The following is an 18966-nucleotide window of genomic DNA, read 5'->3' on the forward strand; positions in this document are numbered from 1 at the left end:
AAGGACCGTCATCTGCTCAAAAAATCTATGTTGTTAAGGGGCAACAATACTGGAGAGTCTTTAGATTTTGTTTCACTGTTTAGTGTACAAGGTACCTCCTCTTTGACACATTCTGTGAACCCGTTTCTCTGGCTCAAGGCCTGGAGACCTTCATAGCCCTTGCACTGAACCGCGTTTCTTATATTGCCTACTTAAAAAAAAACACGTAAGAGAAACCATGTCATTTCAGATGTCTTTTATTGACGCACAAAGCCAAACCCACAGAGTTGGGCTTGGTTTTTCCATGTGAGGGGGAGAACCCCGTTTTCAGCCACACTTCCCGTCAGGCATCCACACAACACATCACGCAGGCCGTAACACGGCGCTTGGATGGGGTGGAGGAGAAAGGATGTTTGCACCAAGGGGAAGGAGCCGACCGTTTTTAGCCCGCCTGCCTAACTGGCCTCCCAGAAACTCCGTCCAGCCGCAGGAAGCGAAGGTGGGTCCTCTTTTTTTTTCCTCTCTCTCTCTGCATTAGCGAAAAACCTGCTCTTGTTTATAGAAAGCAGAAACTAAAGGAACTGGTACATCCAATCCTAACAGGAATCCAAATGAGTCAGACTTAGGTCTCTGGATGTAGAAAGATGTGATTTAAAAATGCTCCATATGTTTCGGCCCCAGGCCGCCTTTGGGAGCTGTATGGAAAACAGAAATCATTTATAAACACCAGGCTCAGGGCAACCCTAGCTGTCTATAACTGATGCTCATATTTAAATTCATATAAATTCACTCCACCTGAAACACGGCTTCTAACCCGGCCGTGGAGCTGGCATAGGGGCCAAAATGAGGGAACGAAGCTGAGAGTCTAAAACTTTAGTATGTATCGTGTACATTGTTATCAATTCATATTGGCAGACTGTGACTATTAGGAGCGGAAATAACATGTTCTGAAGAATTTATATAAAAACACTGAATGTGATACAGCGTTGTCTATATGAATTTAAAAATGAGCATTAGTTATAGAGGGTTACAGTTGTTCCTGAGCCTAGCGCTCCTAAGTCATTTATTTCTGTTCCCCCCCCCAAACATTGCTCCTGGGCCGAAACACACTGGACATTTTAAAATCAGAATAAAGATTATTTACATCTTTCTACATCCTGAGACCTAATCTCTCCGTCGGATTTCTTGCTTATATCAACACATATTTTAATAAAATACTTATATCCATGTTGTGAATGTCAAAGGGAGGAAGAAAGCGTAAAGAACCCCCCCCCCAGGTCTCTGTTGGTGAACAGCTCAAGGCCTCTCGGTCCAAGAGCCAAGGGCAGGCCCTGCTGTCCTTGGGAACCTCCGGCTACAAGGTCCCACCTCAAACACGTTGGAGCTAGGCAAACATTTTTAATTTTTGCCACCTTAGCCAGATGCTCCCAAAAGTTTTTGGGGGTGGGGGTTGAGACAAAAATGGAAGGGGTACAGATGTTTTGAGGATTCCCAGTGTAGGGTGGTGGGCTGGGACTCTGAAGCACCGAGTTCGGATCTTGGCCATGGGAAAACTCCCTGGGGAAGTGGAACCACTCTTTAAATATCTCACTTACCTTGGAAGCCTTACTAGGGGTTGCTGTAAGTTGGTTCTGAGTGGACGCCACAAAACACACACACACACACACAAAGGGGATGTTTTGGGGAGGCTGAGAGAGCACCCCTTGCTCTCTAGAAGCCTCTCCGCTCTCAAACTAATACGTGCAAATCTTACTTTAATGTCACGTTGGCCGTTACAAAGTCACCTTGATAAATGTTAGTGTCCTTTCTTTTTAAATAAAAAGCAGCCCTTAAGTGTCTTGCTTCAAAGGGACAGTGTAAGGCTTCACACCCAGCCCCACTCACCAGTGGTGGTAAAACTGAACTGGAAGGGGGGGGGAAGGGACAGACCGGGGGAGGGGGGGTGTATCACTTAAGGGTGACGTCCCTCGAGGGTGGGGCGCAGGGAAGACCTTGAGCAGGAGGCAGGTTCTTTTAAAAAATGGATGGAAGTGTCTTTGTGGGGAAGACTTCCTTCTTCTTCCAGTCTTGGGGAAGCCGCCCCGTCCCCTTTGAGAGACCTCGAAAGGGAACCCCAAAACCTGTCGGCAGTCCGGTCGGGCGCAGAGGGAGCCTCCCTCCGGTCGGGGGGTGGGGGTGGTGGTCCAGCCTCCTCAGTGGGGGCGGCTGCTGGACTCCAGGTGGGAGCGCTTGCTGGGGGCCAGGAGGGGGCCGCCGTCCACCTGGTCCGGGAAGGGCCGCTTGGAGGAGCGTCCGTGGCCGTTGATGGCCCCGCGCTGCCACCGGCCGAGGTCTCCGTTCAGGATGTCCTGGATGTGCTGCACAATCAGGTTGATGGCGACTGCAAGAGGAGGAGGAAGAGGCCGTTAGGGCCGGGGGGGGGGGGGCAAGCCACTTAATCCGTGCATTTTAAGCAACACCGTAAATCCTGTTAATAACTCTCGCAAACTTAACGTTACCTCTGCGGAAACTCGGCCAAGAATGGCTTAAGGTGGCTTTTGACGCATGCCGTGAGCCCCTAATTACAGCCGAAAATGTACCGATGGGTCCGATACGGTCTTCCACTTCCCCTCCCATCGGTGGCCGCCACTCATCCTTCCCCCCCCCCCCCAGACTGAAGCATCGGACGGCTGCTGTTTATTTATAGCAGCCTCGCTGAACGTCTGCTTGCATCCGGACGGTCCTCCAACGCTTCATAAATGAAATACATTAAATACCTGCCATGCCTAAACTCCGGGCGAGTTAAAACAGCATCCCGGGGCCACTCAATGATTTAGAACCACAATACGAGACAGATGTACGTGGCAGGAGAAGAAATAAACGATGGTCCCATTAAATATATTTTGACCAGTAAGAGATGGGTGGTCTGCATCCTTGCGTGAAAGAGTTGTAATGGGGGGGAGAAGAGTTTTAAAGACCTTCCCGTTGGGACCGAGCCGGGCCGATCCTCACAAGAGGAAAACGCTCAGCTCTGGTGCCGCCCTTGAATGACAAAGGGTGTGTTTTTCTTTTCCGTTGTTAGCGAAGGAGCGACCAGGCGAGGCCGATAGGGCGGGAATAGAACAGGCGGTTCCATTTCGGGAGGCTTAAGCCCAAGAGAGGGCGAAAACGCGCGGATCCCTTACCCATGTTGTCGACGCCGCGAGGGATAATCACGTCTGCGTATTTCTTCGTCTGCGGGTGAAAAACAGAATCAGGCTTCGCAAAAACCACAGCCCAGGAAGGTGAGCCGTGCCGCATTTTTGAAGGGAACAAATTTATTTTGTCAGAAGCCGTGACGGGTTCACAGCCCAGCCCATTCCTCAGATGCATGAAGCAAGCACTCTGTGCATCTGAGGAGACCTGCTGCAATCCATGGGGAGGGTCCCTCCAGAAGAGACCTGTTTGTCTTACAAGAATCCAGATTTTTAATGGGATGGGGGCTATGCCTTTTCGTGCGAAAGCGCGTCCTGCATTCAACCCGTGGACGTGAAAAGGATCCGTGGCAGGGAATTGGGTGTGTGTGTGTGTGTGAAACATCTCTTTGCCCGAGAACACGGGGAGGGGTTACCAGGCCGAGCAGGCAGCGTCTGGGGCGAAGAACCTGTTTTAGGGCATCAAACAGCCTCCTATCTTTCGACGAAGGAGAAGAGATCGAGGCTTTGGCTCTGAAACCGAGGCTGAAGAAAATGTCACCTACCGGCAGGCAGAATTCTTCAAAGGCCGGCTTGACGAAAGTGGTGTATTGGGTCAAAATCTGCTCCAAGTCCCTTCCCCGCTTCATATCTCGAAGAACTGCAGAATTTTTTTTTTAAAAGCCAGTTAAGTTGTATTCAGAGCACAGGGAATAAGAGAAAGAAAAAAACACTGGCCGATTAAGTGCCAGAATGCTCCAGCCAATGCTATTAAGGGGTGTGGGTGGGATTTTAGGGTTGTTTTTTGGGGGAGTGGGTGGGCAAAAGCTTATTCTTCGGAGGAGGAAATTGTTCACTTTGTTCTTCAGAATGAAGGAATCTTTGATGGGAAATTCATTTAGGGACCTCGGACGGTACAATCTAACAACATACTGAGAATTTTACTGCCTTTGCTTACAAAGGTATTGCAGAAATGCGTCGAAGACCCGTCGTTCTGTCACCTATAACCCTAATTTGCGGGAATATATAATCCCCTCGCAGCTCGGTCCCAAATCCCGGTGTCTGAAACTCTTGGGTCTCCCTGGGCCACACAAGGAAGGACCGGCTCCTTCCAGCGAGGAGGCTGCGGGACACCCCCTCCAAGCTGAGCGTCCGCCGCGTGTCCCACCCTCACCTCTCCGGGAGAGCCGGACGTCAGAGTCGGTGTCCACAAAGAGGCGGAGATGGAACATGTCCCTGATGTCTTGATTGTAGAACACCAGAATCCCTTCGAAAAGGACCACGTCGGCCGGGTAGACCATCGTGGTCTCGGGCAGCCTGCATGCAGCACAGAATGGGAGACGGAGGCTCAAGACGCGGCTGAATAACGGGATCATGCAAGAACGGGGGCTGTGGCGAGCCTCTGAATGTCGGGGGGGACGGGACACGACTCCCATCATTCCTGACCCTTAACTGCTGTGGCCAGAGCGGGTGGCCATTGCTATCCAATGGCTTCCCAAGAGACATGCGTCTGACGTAATACAATTATTTTGTGAGTTCACAAAATCCCAGGAGACTAAGTGCAACATCTTACCTTTGGGTAAGATGTCCAGCGTAATTTAAAAGAAAATCATAATAAGATTAAATCCATTATACTATGGGTCCAACTTACAGCACAGCAAGGAAACTTCCAACAGAAAATTCTCCCTGACCCTAAAAACCTCCTCTAAGAACTCAAAATGATGGAGCCTAACACTGGCAGCATCATCACGGCTCCCGGATGGGGCAGGGACGCCATTGTGCAAATCTGTATAGCGAAAAAGGGACCCTCGGCATCGTCCCAGATCCTACTGAGTGCGAACAGCGTCAAGCAAACTTTCTAGGCTACACTGGGTTTCTGTCAACAGCCCCACACAGGGAAATCCATGATGATGGTGATGATGATTGTAGTCCAGGACACTGCTTCTCATGATGCCCTTGCAGTCTTCTTCAGCCTGGCCACCTCCAGCCCCAGCCAGAACGGCTGACCCGCCACGTTCTGTGGCAGCAGGAAAATAATAAAAGTGCCTCTCGGGACACTGACCTGGAGTGGGTCACAAAATCGTAGGTCGGGACCTCCACCGCCTGGCCGTCCACGATATTCTTCAAGGTCGTCTGCATCAACTCGTTGTCAAAAGCATCTGCAGGGTGTTTTGAACCGAGAAAAGGAGTTTGAAAGCACCTTCTAAGACAGGCTGCGGGGAGAGAGACAGTTGGGGGGTCCTGGGCTCTACTCAAGAGGAAAAGGGCGGCGAGGGGAGTTATGGGGTGAGTGAGTGGGTGGGAGAACACGAGGCCAGCCTGCTGGAAGCAGCTCCTCTCGTTGCAAATGATGAACCAAGGCAAGACTTCTTTATTCTGTGACCTTGTATGTATCCTGCTTTGATTTTTTAACACATGTACTTTATATGTGTATTTATACCTGCATTGGGGAGGTGTTGGGGTGTGTGTGTGTGTGTGTGTGTGTGAGAGAGAGAAGCCAGTGCCCTTGAGGGAGGGCCACTAACCCACAGGAGCGGGTCCTGGGGGCGAGTTCCTTTCCTCCCTCTTAAGGTCTCCCGAGCGAGGGCGGGAGGCACCAATCCGTACCTGGGTGGTCGAAGTTGTACTGCCCCTTCAGCGCTTTGGCTTTCTGTTCGGCCGTGAGGGCCTTGTAGAACCGGTCCTGGCTGAGGATGACCACTTTGCGCTGGCGATGGTCCACCTCGTTCTGGCCCAGCAGCTCCATGATCTTCTCGCAGACGGTGGACTTCGAGGGACCCGAGGGAGGGGAGGAGAAAATAAAATAAAACCAACCATCAGGAGCCGGGTGAGAGCAGGACGGCGGCCTGTGTCGGATTCTGCCTTCTCTGTATGGTCTCGTCTATCGGTTGTGTACAAGGAGGACCCCCCCCTCTATCTATATTAAAACTGTTAAAAGAAAAAACAAACCCAGCATCTATTTCTAATGAAGCCCCCAGAACGGGCCACTAGAGGGAGCCAGAGACCATGCTATGAGTAACACCGCATTTCCCTTTAAAGACAAGCAACCCCAAAAAACAAGAGGCGAGAGCAACGACAGATGATGGATTCCTCTCCCTGGATGAAAGCAAGCCAGCCCTACAACAGACGGTCATCTTAGAACAGCAGCGCTGGAAGAGACCCGACCCCCCCCCCCAATAAGGCCATCCAGTCCAGCCCCTGTCAAGGAGGGGTGGGGGACTCGAACTCCCCACCCTCGGGCTCTGCAGCCACCGGAGGGACCTAATCAACCACTAGAAAAGATAGGGGGTGTGATAGAAGGAGCAATTCAGATGACAACTCCCCCCCGCCCGCGTCAAAGGAGTAACTGTATAGATGGGGTTAAGACACCTCCAGGATCAGCCACTTAACTGCGCCCTAAAAGAGGGGGGGGGGAGATTTCCACCCCCTTCCTTGGTCGCGCCCCCCCCCCGGTTGTAAAGGAAGCGAGTCGGCCCTTTCGTGTGCATGGATTGGGGCCGCCATCCCGCTCGCCGCCCGGGAAGCAAAGGGGGGGGGGGCGAAAGCCTGGTTTTAACCTTTCAGGCGGTGCTCAAAGGGAGGCCACTGCTGGGGGGTGGGAAAGGAAGGAAGGGGCGGGCCACCTCCCCAAAAAAACAAACCTTTGCAGGGCCGACTCCCCCCTCGGTGTCCACAGGGGGGTAAAAAAACCCCTCCTTGTTTCCTCTCCCCCCCCTCGGGACCCCCATTCAGCCCCCCCCCCGGGGACGCCGCCGCCCGCGGCCGGAGGGGCCCCTCGCCGGCCCGGAGACAACGGGGGGGGCCTTCGGGGACCCCCGTGGGGGGTGAGGGCCCTCCCGCCCCCCCCCCAAACGCCTCCTCCCCCCCCCGCTGGAAGGGCAATTTTGCAAAAGCAAAGCCCAAGCCCAAAAGGGGAGCTGCGCAAACGGGCAGAAACGCGCCTCTCCTTTCTCCCCCCCCAATTGCACCGGGGGGGGGTTTGAGGGCTCCTTTGGGGGAAGAGCCCGACCGAGCGCAGGCAGGCGTGTGTGTGTGTGTGTGTGTGTGTGCGGGGGGGGGGCTTTATTTCCCTTCCCCTCTCCCTCCCTCTCCTTCTCTCCCCCGCCTGCAACACGGGGCGCTGCCGGGAGGTGCCCCCCCTTTTTCTCCTCTGCCCTCGCCCCCCCCGTCTGCCCTCACCTTTCCGCTGGCGGTGCCTCCGCTCACGCCGATGAGGAAGGGCCGCGGGTGAGGCCGCTCCGGGTCCCCGACCGCCCCGCCGCCACCACCGCCCGCCGCGGCCATCTCGTCCCGGGCATTGCAGGCGGGGAGGGGAGGGCGGAAGAAAAAGGGGGGAGCGAACTCCATCTCCCGGCAGGCCGCGCGCGAGAGAGAGAAGGGCGGGGAAGAACGCCGCCCGGGCAGGCCGCGGGGCACGCCGGGAAATGGAGTCGCGACCGCAGAGGAAGGGGGCAGGGCCACAAAAGCCGGGGCTCGCAGACGCACGGGCCTTTCCCCTGCCCTTCCTCTAGGGGGCGCCCCCTTGGGACGGCGCCGTTGTTGCCCAAAGGGACGCCCCGCCCCGCCCGCCTTTCCTCCCAGGCGGCTTTTTTTTTGGGGGGGGGGGAGGTTGCAAAGGTATATATATCTATCTATCTACAGTACCTTTGCTACTTCCATGTCAGCTCTAACCGAGATGAAGGCGAAAGGAACCCCCTTTGCCTGAAAAGGGGCCAGGAGGAATCTTTCCCCCAAGGAAATTTTTTATTTTATATATATTTCGCCCTGCCTTTCTCCTTAAAAGGCCCCAAGGCGGCTGACGGTGTTCAAAAGGAAGTCCGCAAAATGGGTGTGTGTGTGTGTCTGGCCCCCCCTCCTCACCCACCCCCACCAGTCTCCAGACTGGCGACACCATCTTCCAAGACGATCCACCCGCTCAGCCCCCCCCCCGTGTGGGCAGATCAAAGGGCTCTTGTCGTTGGGAGGGAGGGGGGGAAGAGAGGTCAGGGGGTGGCCCAGCTCCCCCCCACCCCCTAGATCTGTATGTGCCCCCCCCCCAGTTCCATCATCCCCGGGGACTGGTCCCAGCAGGCAGGAAAGGGAGGCCCAGGTGCTCCCCAGCAGACCAGAGACGGCTATTGCCGGGTGGACTGTCAGGGTGGGGTCCTGGGGGGCCAAGCCAGCACCCCCTCCACCTAAAGGAGACACGGGGACCGCCCGGCTAGGCCAGGGACGTCACCCGCATACAGTGCCATCGGCAAACAAGCCGGTCAATTATTAATGAAGCTCAGGAAACCGACCCGTCGCCGACAGGACGAGCCGCTCTCCTTGGCCGGGGGGGTGGTGGGGAGAGGACCCGGGCAGGAGTCAAACCAGCATCCCCTCGTTTGGGCCAAGCAGGGGGTCCCGACGGAGACACCGACTGAGACCCCCCTGAAAAGCCGTCCAGCTCCAAAGGTGGGAAAGGGGCCTCGGGAAAGCCAGGTAAATCCTCCATCCTCCGGTGTCTCTCTCTCTCCCCTCCGCCCCAGACAGAAGGCAAACTTTGGAAGGCAGGGCAAAGCGAGGGAGGGTTGGGGTTGGGGGGGACCCTCCATGTCCCCACATGCAAGGAGAGAGAGAGAGCAGGGGGGGGGGAATATATTGCCACATTTATGAAATCCGAGTGCTGAAAAGAGAGCCAGAATCTGTCTAAAAGGGCCTTTAATCCCAACGACGGCAAAAAAAAGAAACCACGCTAGACGTTTCTTTTCCTCTTAAATGCAATTATTTCACCAAGTGAGCTTGGGATTGCAAGGGGCGGCCAGCAAAGCCAAATCATGCATTTCCTCACCAAAAAAACAACAACTCCCTGAAGGGTTCAGAGGTCTGGAGCTCCCCTGCTCCCCCAGGGCCACCATGTCACTTTCCCGAGTATGTGGGGTGGGGGGAGAGAGAGGGAAGGGGGCGCTTTGTGAAGCTGGGCCTCGGTTTCCTAAGGGGCGAAGGAAAGCTGAGGGGGGGTGGGGGTCTGGCTGTGGTTCTCACGGGCGCCTCTTCTTTCCTCGCAGAGCCAGAAGCGCCCAGACGCTCTCGGCCTCCCGGAGAAGGCGCCGGGACTTTATATAGAGATTGGGCCATGGAAGGATCGCAAGCGTGTGGGGCGTCTTCTCCTCCGCATCTCGGAGGCGGAGAGGGAAACGGGGGGGACCTGGATCTTCCGGCAGAGAACACGCCGCCCTCCACCCTTGCAGACCTTTGGCGCCTTTCACCCAAGTCGGCACCCCCACGGGCCAGGACAGACGTGGGCCCTGACCCTCCGCCCGGAGGGGCCAACCCCAGTTTGGCCGAAGAACCTCCGCCCTATTCTCCCCCGGATCCGAAGACGCTCCACCTGCTCTTTCCGGCGTTCCAGAGCAGCCTCTCCGGCCAAGGACCCCCCTTTTATCCCCCCAGGAACCGGCCGTCGGAGGCACCTCCTGCACCCTCTCCGTTCGCCATTGTAAGTAGTTCCACGTTTGAGGCACCGAATGGATGACAGCCTCTCCTGGATTGGATCATGGAACTGGTCGAGGAGGCTCCATGGGGGGAATCGGAACTCACAACCTCCGGCTCTACAGCCAGAGACTTCAGGGGTTTAGGTCTCTGGAGCCAGACGTTGGGCATTCAGTTCCCCCCATGGGGCCTTTTGGACGGGCTGGACTGGATGATCTTATAGGGTCCCTTCCAGCTCTAGCAGTCCAAAGATAACGAAGAGGAGGATTTAATAGGGGGGTTTGCACATTTGATGGCTCGCTCCTTCAGACAAGAAACATTCGCAGTCTTCGGGGACTGGACGGGGAGGGAACAGTATACCAAGGCAAACAGCTGGCCTAATACCCTATGCAAGGAATGTTACGTCCTGCAGTCTGTATCAAATTATAGAAATTACATACATTTGCTATCGGGAATAATTATGTTTTTACGGCAGAGAGACGGGCCGATGAACTGGAGACACAGAGACTAAAGTCCACTCTCACAGCCAAGACAAACTCGGCCAAACCCTCCCCTCTCCAGGGTCAATATAGATTCTTCCGTGCTTATCTTCAGGGCCAGAAGCTGGATGATGATGATGATTTTTTTAAGTGATCATCCTCATTCCAGAGTCTGCACTTATCCATTGCAATGAAGGCGCTGCAGAATACGAAGCAGTTCTGAATTGGGATTTCCTATTGTGTATTCTGTGGGCGACCTGGGCTTTTAAAAGCCGCCGTTCACTCAGATTCGCAGCAAAGAATTAAAAACAGCACGAAATGCCTCAGATTTCTCACCCACCCACCCAGGAAAACATAAGAAGCCTTCCTGGCCCTCCCCGGGTTAGGAGCCCAGGATTTCGAGGGGGGAAGGACGCCCCTCGGCCTCGCACCTCGAGTGCTTCCGATCTGTAGGAGCTTCTCCGTGGCTCAGCGTTTCGGTCTCTGCTTCCAGTACAACAGCGCTTTGTTCGCCGAGATCCCCACCGAGGCCGAGAGAAGCTGCAGGCACCCCCCGAAAGATTACATGGTCGAATCCGTGCTGGCGACGCTCTTTTGCTGCTTGCTGACGGGAGCGATGGCCTTGGTCTACTCCCACGAGGTAGGCGCCTCTGCGGTGGGAAAGGGGGAGGCGTCAGCGCATAGCAGGATCCCCACGTTGTGCGCCGGAAGCCACCAGGCCTACACCCTGGCCTCCTCTCTGGGTATAGCTGGCAACGGCTCCCCTCCTGGAGGGCTGGTGCCAGTTTGCGTAGACCAGGGACGGGCAACCTGCCGCTGCAGAGTGGCTTGCGCCCTTTGGGCTGACACACACTTTCTCCCATTATCCAACCAGTACGAAGTCCGCTTAAACCAATCCAGGCTTACCTCTCCGTTTCACATTTTCCTACTGCAGGCAAGGACCGCCGTGAACCGAGGCGATCTCATCCAGGCCAAAGCTGCTTCTCAAAAAGCTCGTTCGCTGGTCTTGTTCAGCCTGTTCTTTGGAGTCCTCGTTTCCGCGAGCTGGGTGGTCTACGTCCTAGTAACCCTCTACCTGTGACGGTGGAGATCCGAAATCACCTGGAAGGAAGCCTTGGGGGATCTCCTCCTCTGTCTTGGACGTACCCATGCGGGTCATGGAACTCATCGGACACGTCATTATGCCAGAAGCAACCAAATTTCATCTGGATACGACCTTGCTAAGGTCTTCTTACATGACACACGGAGCACTGGGTGTTAGCTAGCGGTGGGCAGCGACATCATCATGTTCCTCCATACGAGCTTTCCAAAATACACACCTCTCTTCAAAAATGTGAAGAACTTCCAAATTAAGGAACTAAAACGCAAGAGAGATCAAAACTTGACAAGATTCACTTATTTGGGGCTGTGCTTCGATTTTCAAAGTCTTTGCTTCCAGATGCTTTCAAACATGTAGGGTAGGGGGGTCAGCATGTCTGCCTCCTTATTTTTCTTAAGAGGTTCCCTTGTCTCAACACAACGCAGGTCCTTCTGCGTAGGGAACGGCCGCTGAATCTGGCTAGCGAAGACGGGTTGAATTTTCTTCCGGCTCATTTTTTTTTAAAGTAAGGACTCACCAAGGCAGTGGGTGCAAAAGGAAAAGTGTGAATATATTCGCCATCGGGGCCACGCCAGTTTCTCTCTGTGTAAGCTCTAAAACAGGATCTGTAATATACTTCCTAACGCAAGGATGCTAGGTTTGCTGCCCAAATCCTGTTCACTTCAGGACGACAGGAACAAATTTGGTTGAAGGGTGAAGCTGGGTGGAGCTTCAGGCCTTCTTCAAATTCAACCATGGCTGAGCTCCTTCATCACTGCGTCACAAAGATCTACTCCAGAGCAATGTCTCAGTATATTTTAAGGTGTGTTTTAAACTGGTGTCTTCACATATTTGTACATGTTTCGCTGTATTTTAAGACTATCATGTATATGTTTTAGTAAGTTCTACACCACTTTTTGGGAGAAAGGTAGGACAGTAAGCAAGTAAATAAATGTTATGCCTCAATAAGTTATAGTCTGTAACGTATAGGTCGTGATATATGATATAGTATAAGATAGGCTATACCACTGTTACTGGAAAAGAAACTAATTTAATGAAAAATAACATTTCATTTCCAGCCAGTTACCTTAAAAAGATTTCCTGAGACGAAAACCAAACCGGAAAAGAAGCCCCAACTGTCAGGTACACGCTTGTTATCGAAGACACACAATCCGAGCTGGAATTTGGAGCTTCTGCAGTATCTCTCGCTCAAATGGAAAACAAAGCACGAACCACAGGAGGATGTTGTTTACATGTTCATTCAGAGACATCATTCGGTCTACGGTTGCCTTCTCCGTCGCCTTTCCCCTACCCTACTGAACAAATGTCCTAAATAGGCTGATCAGTAAACAGGAGGCAGAAAAAGGACGGACAGAGGACAGCACCGGTTGGAGGAAATGGGTTTGATTGTCACTTTTAATCTCGGCGACCAACGCATGCACCACAAACAGGATGATCCTCAAGAAAGTAGGTTTTCTTCAAACTCAGTTTTATTTCAATTGCTGTTTTTTTCACTTCTTTCGTATAAAAAAAGAGAAAGGAACAGGGTTTTGACATTTTTTTTTCCGCAAGTAGGGGCTGTCATCGAGACCAAGGGAGCCATAAATATGCAGAGTCAGGCTGGGAGAGGCTTTGTGGTGTGACAGCAAAGTCAAGAGATTTTAGGATAGCTTTATTCGAAAAGGCCATTCAACGTCTCCTGGGTTTTTAGGTGCAGACCTCCAAAACCTCGAATTCTTCTGCCCCCCCCTTACCAATTTAACCCAAATTTTGTTCTCAGTTGGAAACACAGCTTGTGCCTGTTCACCTTCCTTTGGCACTTCTGTCATGGTTTCTTTAAACCAGTTTCCTGTTACGTCACAATCCTGTTTCGACAGTTTGAAGATGAAATACAGTCGGACTGCGATATCCACGGGGAACGGGTTCCAAGTCCTGCCCCCCACCGGAAAGAGGAAAGGAAAAGAAGGGACTGCATGTGTAGTGCCAGAACGAGGTGTTTTTGACGAGAAAACCTCCACGCTGAGAGAAGGAAAGCTTAGGAGAGTGAGAGATGAAGCAGGGGGAAGAGAGAAAAGGGAAAACAGGCGAGCTGGCTGGCTTTATTTCCTGAGAAGGGGGTTGGAAGATGGCAGGCACTTGGTTCCAAAGTGGTCTTCCCTAATCTGCCACCCTTCCTAGAGTCTGGGGACGATGGGATTTCTATCCCAGGCTGACGGAACAGGGTCAAGTTGGAAAACGGCAGCCCTGTCTTTGGAGGCGGGCATATGGAAGGCAGAATGAGGGAAAGCGGGCTTTTAAAAAAAAAATATATATATATATATATATATATATATATAGAAACAAATCTGTGAGTTGAGACAAATCAAGGCGAACGCCTTCGTTTGATTTCTGACGGATGCAAGAGGTCGGCAGATGAGGAAGGCAAGAGACGGCCAGACTCCATAGCTCCAAGTTCAGAACAGGAATATCAGAACAGAAGTGTTTCCTTTGGTTTTATCCCAGACCACCGTCGGAAAGGGAGCCTACTCAACATACTTCCTCGGATTACCAGTTCGAGACCCACCATCCCTGGCATTTCTGGCACGACGGCCCGCTGGGGCAAGAAAACGTCACGCCCTTCGTAATCAATTCGACTTAAAAAGAGGCCCACGGGACGAAAGGTTTTCCAGGATTGGATTCAGTGGCAAAAATCTGCTTGGAAGCCGGTTCCCAGTGCTTTCCTTTCCTTCCCGCTATGGATCCGATGCATTCTAACTGGGACGGATTCCCATCATGATCCCTTTCCGGAAGTCAGAGGGAGCAGCCAGCCTCGGGAATGATGATGTTTTCCAGACCCCTGGCAATCATCTCCTGGAAAGCTGTCCTAGAGAAGCGTGATGGAGCCAAGATGATTCCTGTAGCAACCCTTCTCGACTTTCCAAGACGCTTATGGAGGAGAACGTTCGTAAGGACCATTTTCTATTCTTATTCAGCTGTTGGTACCACGCATGCCCCCCCTTCCCTGACGCTCTGAATGAGGCCTTCAAATAGGAGATATAGATATATAGATATATATTTCTTGTCCTATACACATTGCTTTGTAGTTTTCCAGGTCTCCTTTTAAAAAAAACCCACTTGGCCATTCAGACACACATGCATCGAAAAGAAAAACCCAACAGCACCTAACGATTCATATTTACAGATGGTCTTGTTTTCTACATATTTACTGTGTTACAGCTAGTACCATGGCTAAATTATACGGATCCCCCCCCAGCCCCACCAGGGTGGACGGGGGGGTGTCACAGAACCTGGGGGGGGGGAAACAGGATGGCTGATTCCCAAGCAAACAAGGAGATTCCAGAGGAAGCGAAACCGATCTGGGTGGGAGGCCCACTGTCACGAGGGTAGCTGCGCCTCTCGTTCCTTTTCTGTCTTGGGTGGTGGGCGCATTCGATCATCTCTCTCTGTAAACACAAACTCTACCAGCGAGAAAGAAATTCTACCCACACTGCAAATCCTCCCCTCTCTCTCTCCCCCCCCCCGGTGTTCAAGGAAAAAAAACAACTAGAGATGGTTCTAAATGTAACAAGGAAGCATCGTGAAGGACGACCGATGTTCATCCAGCATGCAGATGCTCCACGAGTGGTCGGAGCGCAAGCAGGATGTGGCTCAAGGCAAGAAACAGAGGCCTTCGCTTCTCTTTTCTCTTCTTGCGCTGTGCGAAAAAGGGGGAAGGATTTCTCTCTATCACACAAGTCGAGACTTCAGATTTGGCAAAGTGGGAACATGCTGGCATCGATTCCCCCCCCCTGAAATTTCTAGCGCTCGCTTTCTTCCCCCCAAGCGAGGGGGAACCGAGCAACCGTGGAAAGAGAGCGCCGTGCCCCGGCAGTTGTTCCCCTGCCGCTGGATGGAAGAGGCAGCCGCCCCCACGCCAACGATCACAGCACAGCCTCGCCACGGAGACTACCCGACCCCGGTGGCTGGCCCAGAAAGGGAGAAGGGGGGGAAACGTGGGCCGGGCACAAGTCTCAGTCCGCTCAGCTGCCGTCTGTGTTAAGCGTCCAGCAATCCTTTAGGCCCAAGGCCTCCGTGAGCGTCCTCCCCCTAAGTTTTTTCTTCCCTATCTGTTTTTCGCCTCGTTATGTTTCGAGGCTTGATTTTGAGGGAAAGCTCCCATAAAGCTTCCTCGGCCAGATGGTCGCTGAAATCGTTGAAGAACGAGATGATGTCGTCATTCCGTTTGATGTCATAATGCCTGTAGCGATCACACACACACACACACACACACATGCACACACAGAGAGAGAGAGAGAAAGAGAAAGAGAGAGAGACAGAGACACAGAGCTCATTTTATAACGGGCATGACTGTATTGATCATGAAGTCAGTGAAAGGCAGAGAGAAAAGCTATCACTCCTTTGGGGTAATTTGATGCACGGTTCCCCCCCTCCTCCCAAAGCAGGGAGCTGTGCTGGAAAAGATAAGAGCCAAGCAAAAAATTCTGCGACCGAGCCAGGGCGATTCTGCACTAAACAAACTGGATTATGCACCCCCTATAAACTGTGTTGACCGTTTCCCCATGTTGATAAATAAATCTTAATGTCTCCTCTGCAGCTGAAATAAAGAACATCTTCTCTTCACCTTTCTGGACAACACCTTTGCTACAACCCCACGGCGCATGTCCCTAGTCCTCAGTGTTCGCCCTGTTTCCACATGCCCCCCTTTTTGCTGTTTCACACAAGCCGATGGTTCCACTTACACTTGCTGGAAGCACCTCATGCTGTCCAGGATGTTGAACTGCTGCCACCGCTTCGAAAAATTGACTTTGCTGTCAAGGTAGTCTGGGTTTCCCAAGTGAACAAAAGTCAAGTCTTGCAATATGAGGCCTCTGGAGGGGGTGGGGAGAAGAGAAAAGGGACAGGGAAAAAACACCTCCAATTATATAGGCTCAAAATGGCAAACAAGTCGGAAGGTGGTTAATTGCCTCCTAAACGTCAGCCAGCAAAGCAATGCAGCTGCAAACGAAGCCAATATGATTCGAGATGGCATGAACAGAAGCAACAGAAAGAGACGTTCGGTTCTGTTCCAAACTAGCCACCCCATCTCGGCTGAATGTTCGTAAGGTGAACAGCAGATCAGGAAACGTTAACTAAGGCCCTGGGACGAGAGGAGTCTCCCCTTCAACGAGACACCATCAAGTCTTTCTGACTTTGTGATTCTCAAGTCGTCTGGGGAAAAAAAAACAGGGACTAGAAAGGTACTCACAGGTAAGGTATACAAGGTGGCTCCACCTCAGAAAGAGCAGCCCGGTACGCCCGGAAGGAGGAAGAGCTGTCAATCAGAGTGCAGTATTCCGCCAGGCCCTAGAAGGACACACAACGGGGGCATGGTGTGTTAACTCTTAAGACCTGGCTCGGCAGAGACACGAAATCGGACATAGACGGATGACTGGCGGTGCTTCTGCCGGCAACCTGCCCCTAAGCACTGACGTCTGTGAGAATCTGACTAGTGCCCTGGGCTGGCTGGCTTCAGCTCCTGAATTAACTTCATGGTCTGGGACATAGAGGCCTCTCGACACGCTGGATGACACAGCTCCTATTTACACCTCTAGCCCTCACACATCTGAAAGGCGAGGGAAGCTTTTCCTTTCTGTCTGGCTACCCAGTTTATGTCTGAAGCATACACGGGCGTGCACACACGAATTTCGCATTTTTGAAATGACAGTTGGACCCCCCGTGTCCGCAGGGGAGTGGTTCCAAGCCTCTCGTGGATACTCAAAAATGTGGATTATAACGAAAGCTATTTTAATACACCGAGCATGGTTTCAGACTCCTTCTAGTGGCTAGTTCTGGTCCTTTCCTCTTTAGAAATACATCTTTTCTAGGATTTTTCTTTTAATATTTTCAGCCGGGAATCACGGAATCCGTGGATACGGATCCTGCAGATAAGGGGGTCCAACTGTATTTACTTCTTGATGCAATCCATCCACATTTTGTGCCGAGAAAAACGGAACTCTGCACCGTGCATTGACTATCCAGATTTACGTGCTTCGTTGGCTTTGTGTCATTTACTTAAGCTAAGCAATTGAAAGCGCAGGACTCGCCTCTGACGTCTGTTTCTGCCACTCGAGTCGACGGATGGGGGCGGAATCCAGGGCGGAGAGAATGGCTAAGTAGGAGTTGAAATTGTTGAGTTTCCGCAAGTGCTGTAAAAAAAATAAAAGGGAAGTTCAGGAGTCCAGCCCCCGTTCAAGGAGGCTCCGTGGGGGGGGGGGGAATTGAACTCCCATCAACGGGGTTGAGACTGGCTAATCCAGCGGCTTGCATCTCTGGACTCTCTCCTTATTATGACACTTACCTTCATGATCTTGATGAACTTGAGCAGCAACCTCTCGCGGTCCTGCGCCTTCTCCTGCTGCATGATTATCGAGCGGACCCTGCAGAGTTTGGAAACGGGAAGAAGAGCAAAACACAGCGGTCACGGATGAAACACCCCTTAGGGCTTCCAAGCTGTTCAAGACCTGGCTTCTTTCTGAAAAAAAAGGCTTCCTTCAAAACATAAAGGGCTGTTCAGGAAGCTGGCATTTCCCAGACAATGGGTCAATATTGCCGTTATTAAAATTGGCAGCTCTCCCGGTAAGGAAATGATCATGATTATACAGGAGGACCCATAGATCTGCAAGCAACCAAGCCCCCCCCCCGCCCGCCCCACGGATGCTGAAAAACCTGGATTATAGGGAAGGCTCTACATAGCGTGGTCTCTGGCTCCCTCTCGTGACACATTCTGGGAACTTCAGCTTTAGAAATACGTAAGTTTTAGGATTTTTATTTTAATATTTTCAGACTGTGGATAAGTGAATCAGTTGATACCAGTCCCATAGATGGGGGGAGTGTCAGGTCCTACTGTACATATATTAATTAAAAAGGGATACCAAAGAGTTATAACCATTTTATCAGAGTGTATACCGTGTTATTTGTTTAATTTTTAAAACTATCCTATGTGGTATATAAAAATCATGGCAATTTCATTACACCTTTTAACTCTAATTAGTGCCGAACTAATTACCGCGTTAAATGGCAGCTGGTACTAACACCTTGCTAGTTTCTCATAGTGCCCTGGGTACATAAAGCTTTGCAATGCAATTCTAAGAGCAAATTAATTACCTATAATTAGTTGTGTCTTCCCTCCCCCCCAAATACGGAGTAATATTTTTTCTCTCCTATGTTTCTTTGGAGCTGACGAGGAACCATCTAATTCCATGCATGGTCTGGTCAACAATGGATCCCCCCCTCCCCCTTCTAGCCCCATAAATAGGTTTCTGCAGAAGAAAACCACATATTCCAAGACTCTCCCGGGATAGAAGTAGTAACATCGGTTGCTTCTTGCTCACCAGTATGACATGTTATTAAAGTGCTCAGTGAATTGCGTTAAATTCGGACTTTTTTCTTCGTTCTGTTCTTTGGCCCAAAGTAAGACTTCCGGGATCTAAAACACGAAGAAGACACGAGGGTTGACTCACAGGAGAACGACGGAGAAGCACTTTGCACGTTTGCATTAACGTTTAATTTACTTATTCATTTAAAACTTATTAAAATCAATACTCAAAACAAACGTAAAGGCAACGGAGCACAACGATCGGTACAAAACCCCCTTTTCGGACTGCCGGTCGCGGAGTAAAAGCCGGTCTGAAGAGAAAGGACTTTTGCCTGCTTGCAGACAGAGCTGCTTCAGCCACGCGGGGTTCAAAACATGGGTAAAAAATTTGGAAATTCCTGTTTTGGTCTAACGGAGAGCTCATATAAAACTTAAACTTTGGAAACAAAAACAGCCTTGTTTTGCGAAGCA

The 18966-nt window shown here is 51.8% G+C and overlaps 3 protein-coding genes across 16 annotated transcripts in view; 1 reads left to right on the plus strand and 2 right to left on the minus strand.

The window, feature by feature from the left end:
• Positions 1-1716: 1716 nt before the first annotated feature.
• On the minus strand, positions 1717-7493 carry UCK1 (uridine-cytidine kinase 1). Of its 2 annotated transcripts, XM_072984929.2 has the most exons (7): positions 7311-7493; positions 5739-5898; positions 5194-5290; positions 4306-4448; positions 3698-3792; positions 3144-3192; positions 1717-2359 (listed from the first exon to the last, which is right to left on the minus strand). In XM_072984929.2, the coding sequence occupies exons 1-7, from the start codon at positions 7476-7478 to the stop codon at positions 2172-2174; spliced, it is 900 nt and encodes a 299-aa protein (XP_072841030.2). In that variant the 5' UTR covers positions 7479-7493; the 3' UTR covers positions 1717-2171. The 2 variants fall into 2 exon arrangements, with proteins under 2 accessions (XP_072841030.2, XP_072841031.2); XM_072984930.2 differs by lacking the exon at positions 3698-3792.
• A 963-nt stretch (positions 7494-8456) lies between these two features.
• On the plus strand, positions 8457-11923 carry PRRT1B (proline rich transmembrane protein 1B). Its single transcript, XM_072984928.2, has 4 exons — positions 8457-8594; positions 9161-9591; positions 10557-10703; positions 10998-11923. Exons 2-4 carry the CDS (start codon positions 9229-9231, stop codon positions 11142-11144), a joined length of 657 nt encoding a protein of 218 aa, XP_072841029.2. The 5' UTR covers positions 8457-8594; positions 9161-9228; the 3' UTR covers positions 11145-11923.
• A 2386-nt stretch (positions 11924-14309) lies between these two features.
• RAPGEF1 (Rap guanine nucleotide exchange factor 1) overlaps positions 14310-18966 on the minus strand; it is a 106345-nt gene continuing 101688 nt past the window's right edge. For all 13 annotated transcript variants that reach the window (XM_078382757.1, XM_072984893.2, XM_072984891.2 and 10 more), the window contains 6 exons: positions 18512-18606; positions 17479-17557; positions 17225-17326; positions 16387-16484; positions 15881-16009; positions 14310-15378 (listed from right to left, as the gene is read on the minus strand). In XM_078382757.1, the coding sequence (XP_078238883.1) occupies positions 15228-15378; positions 15881-16009; positions 16387-16484; positions 17225-17326; positions 17479-17557; positions 18512-18606 (654 nt within the window). In that variant the 3' untranslated portion in view covers positions 14310-15227. The remainder of the gene's footprint in view (positions 15379-15880; positions 16010-16386; positions 16485-17224; positions 17327-17478; positions 17558-18511; positions 18607-18966) is intronic.

Source organism: Pogona vitticeps, chromosome ZW-PAR, assembly GCF_051106095.1.
Source record: "Pogona vitticeps strain Pit_001003342236 chromosome ZW-PAR, PviZW2.1, whole genome shotgun sequence".
Lineage (NCBI taxonomy): Eukaryota > Metazoa > Chordata > Lepidosauria > Squamata > Agamidae > Pogona > Pogona vitticeps.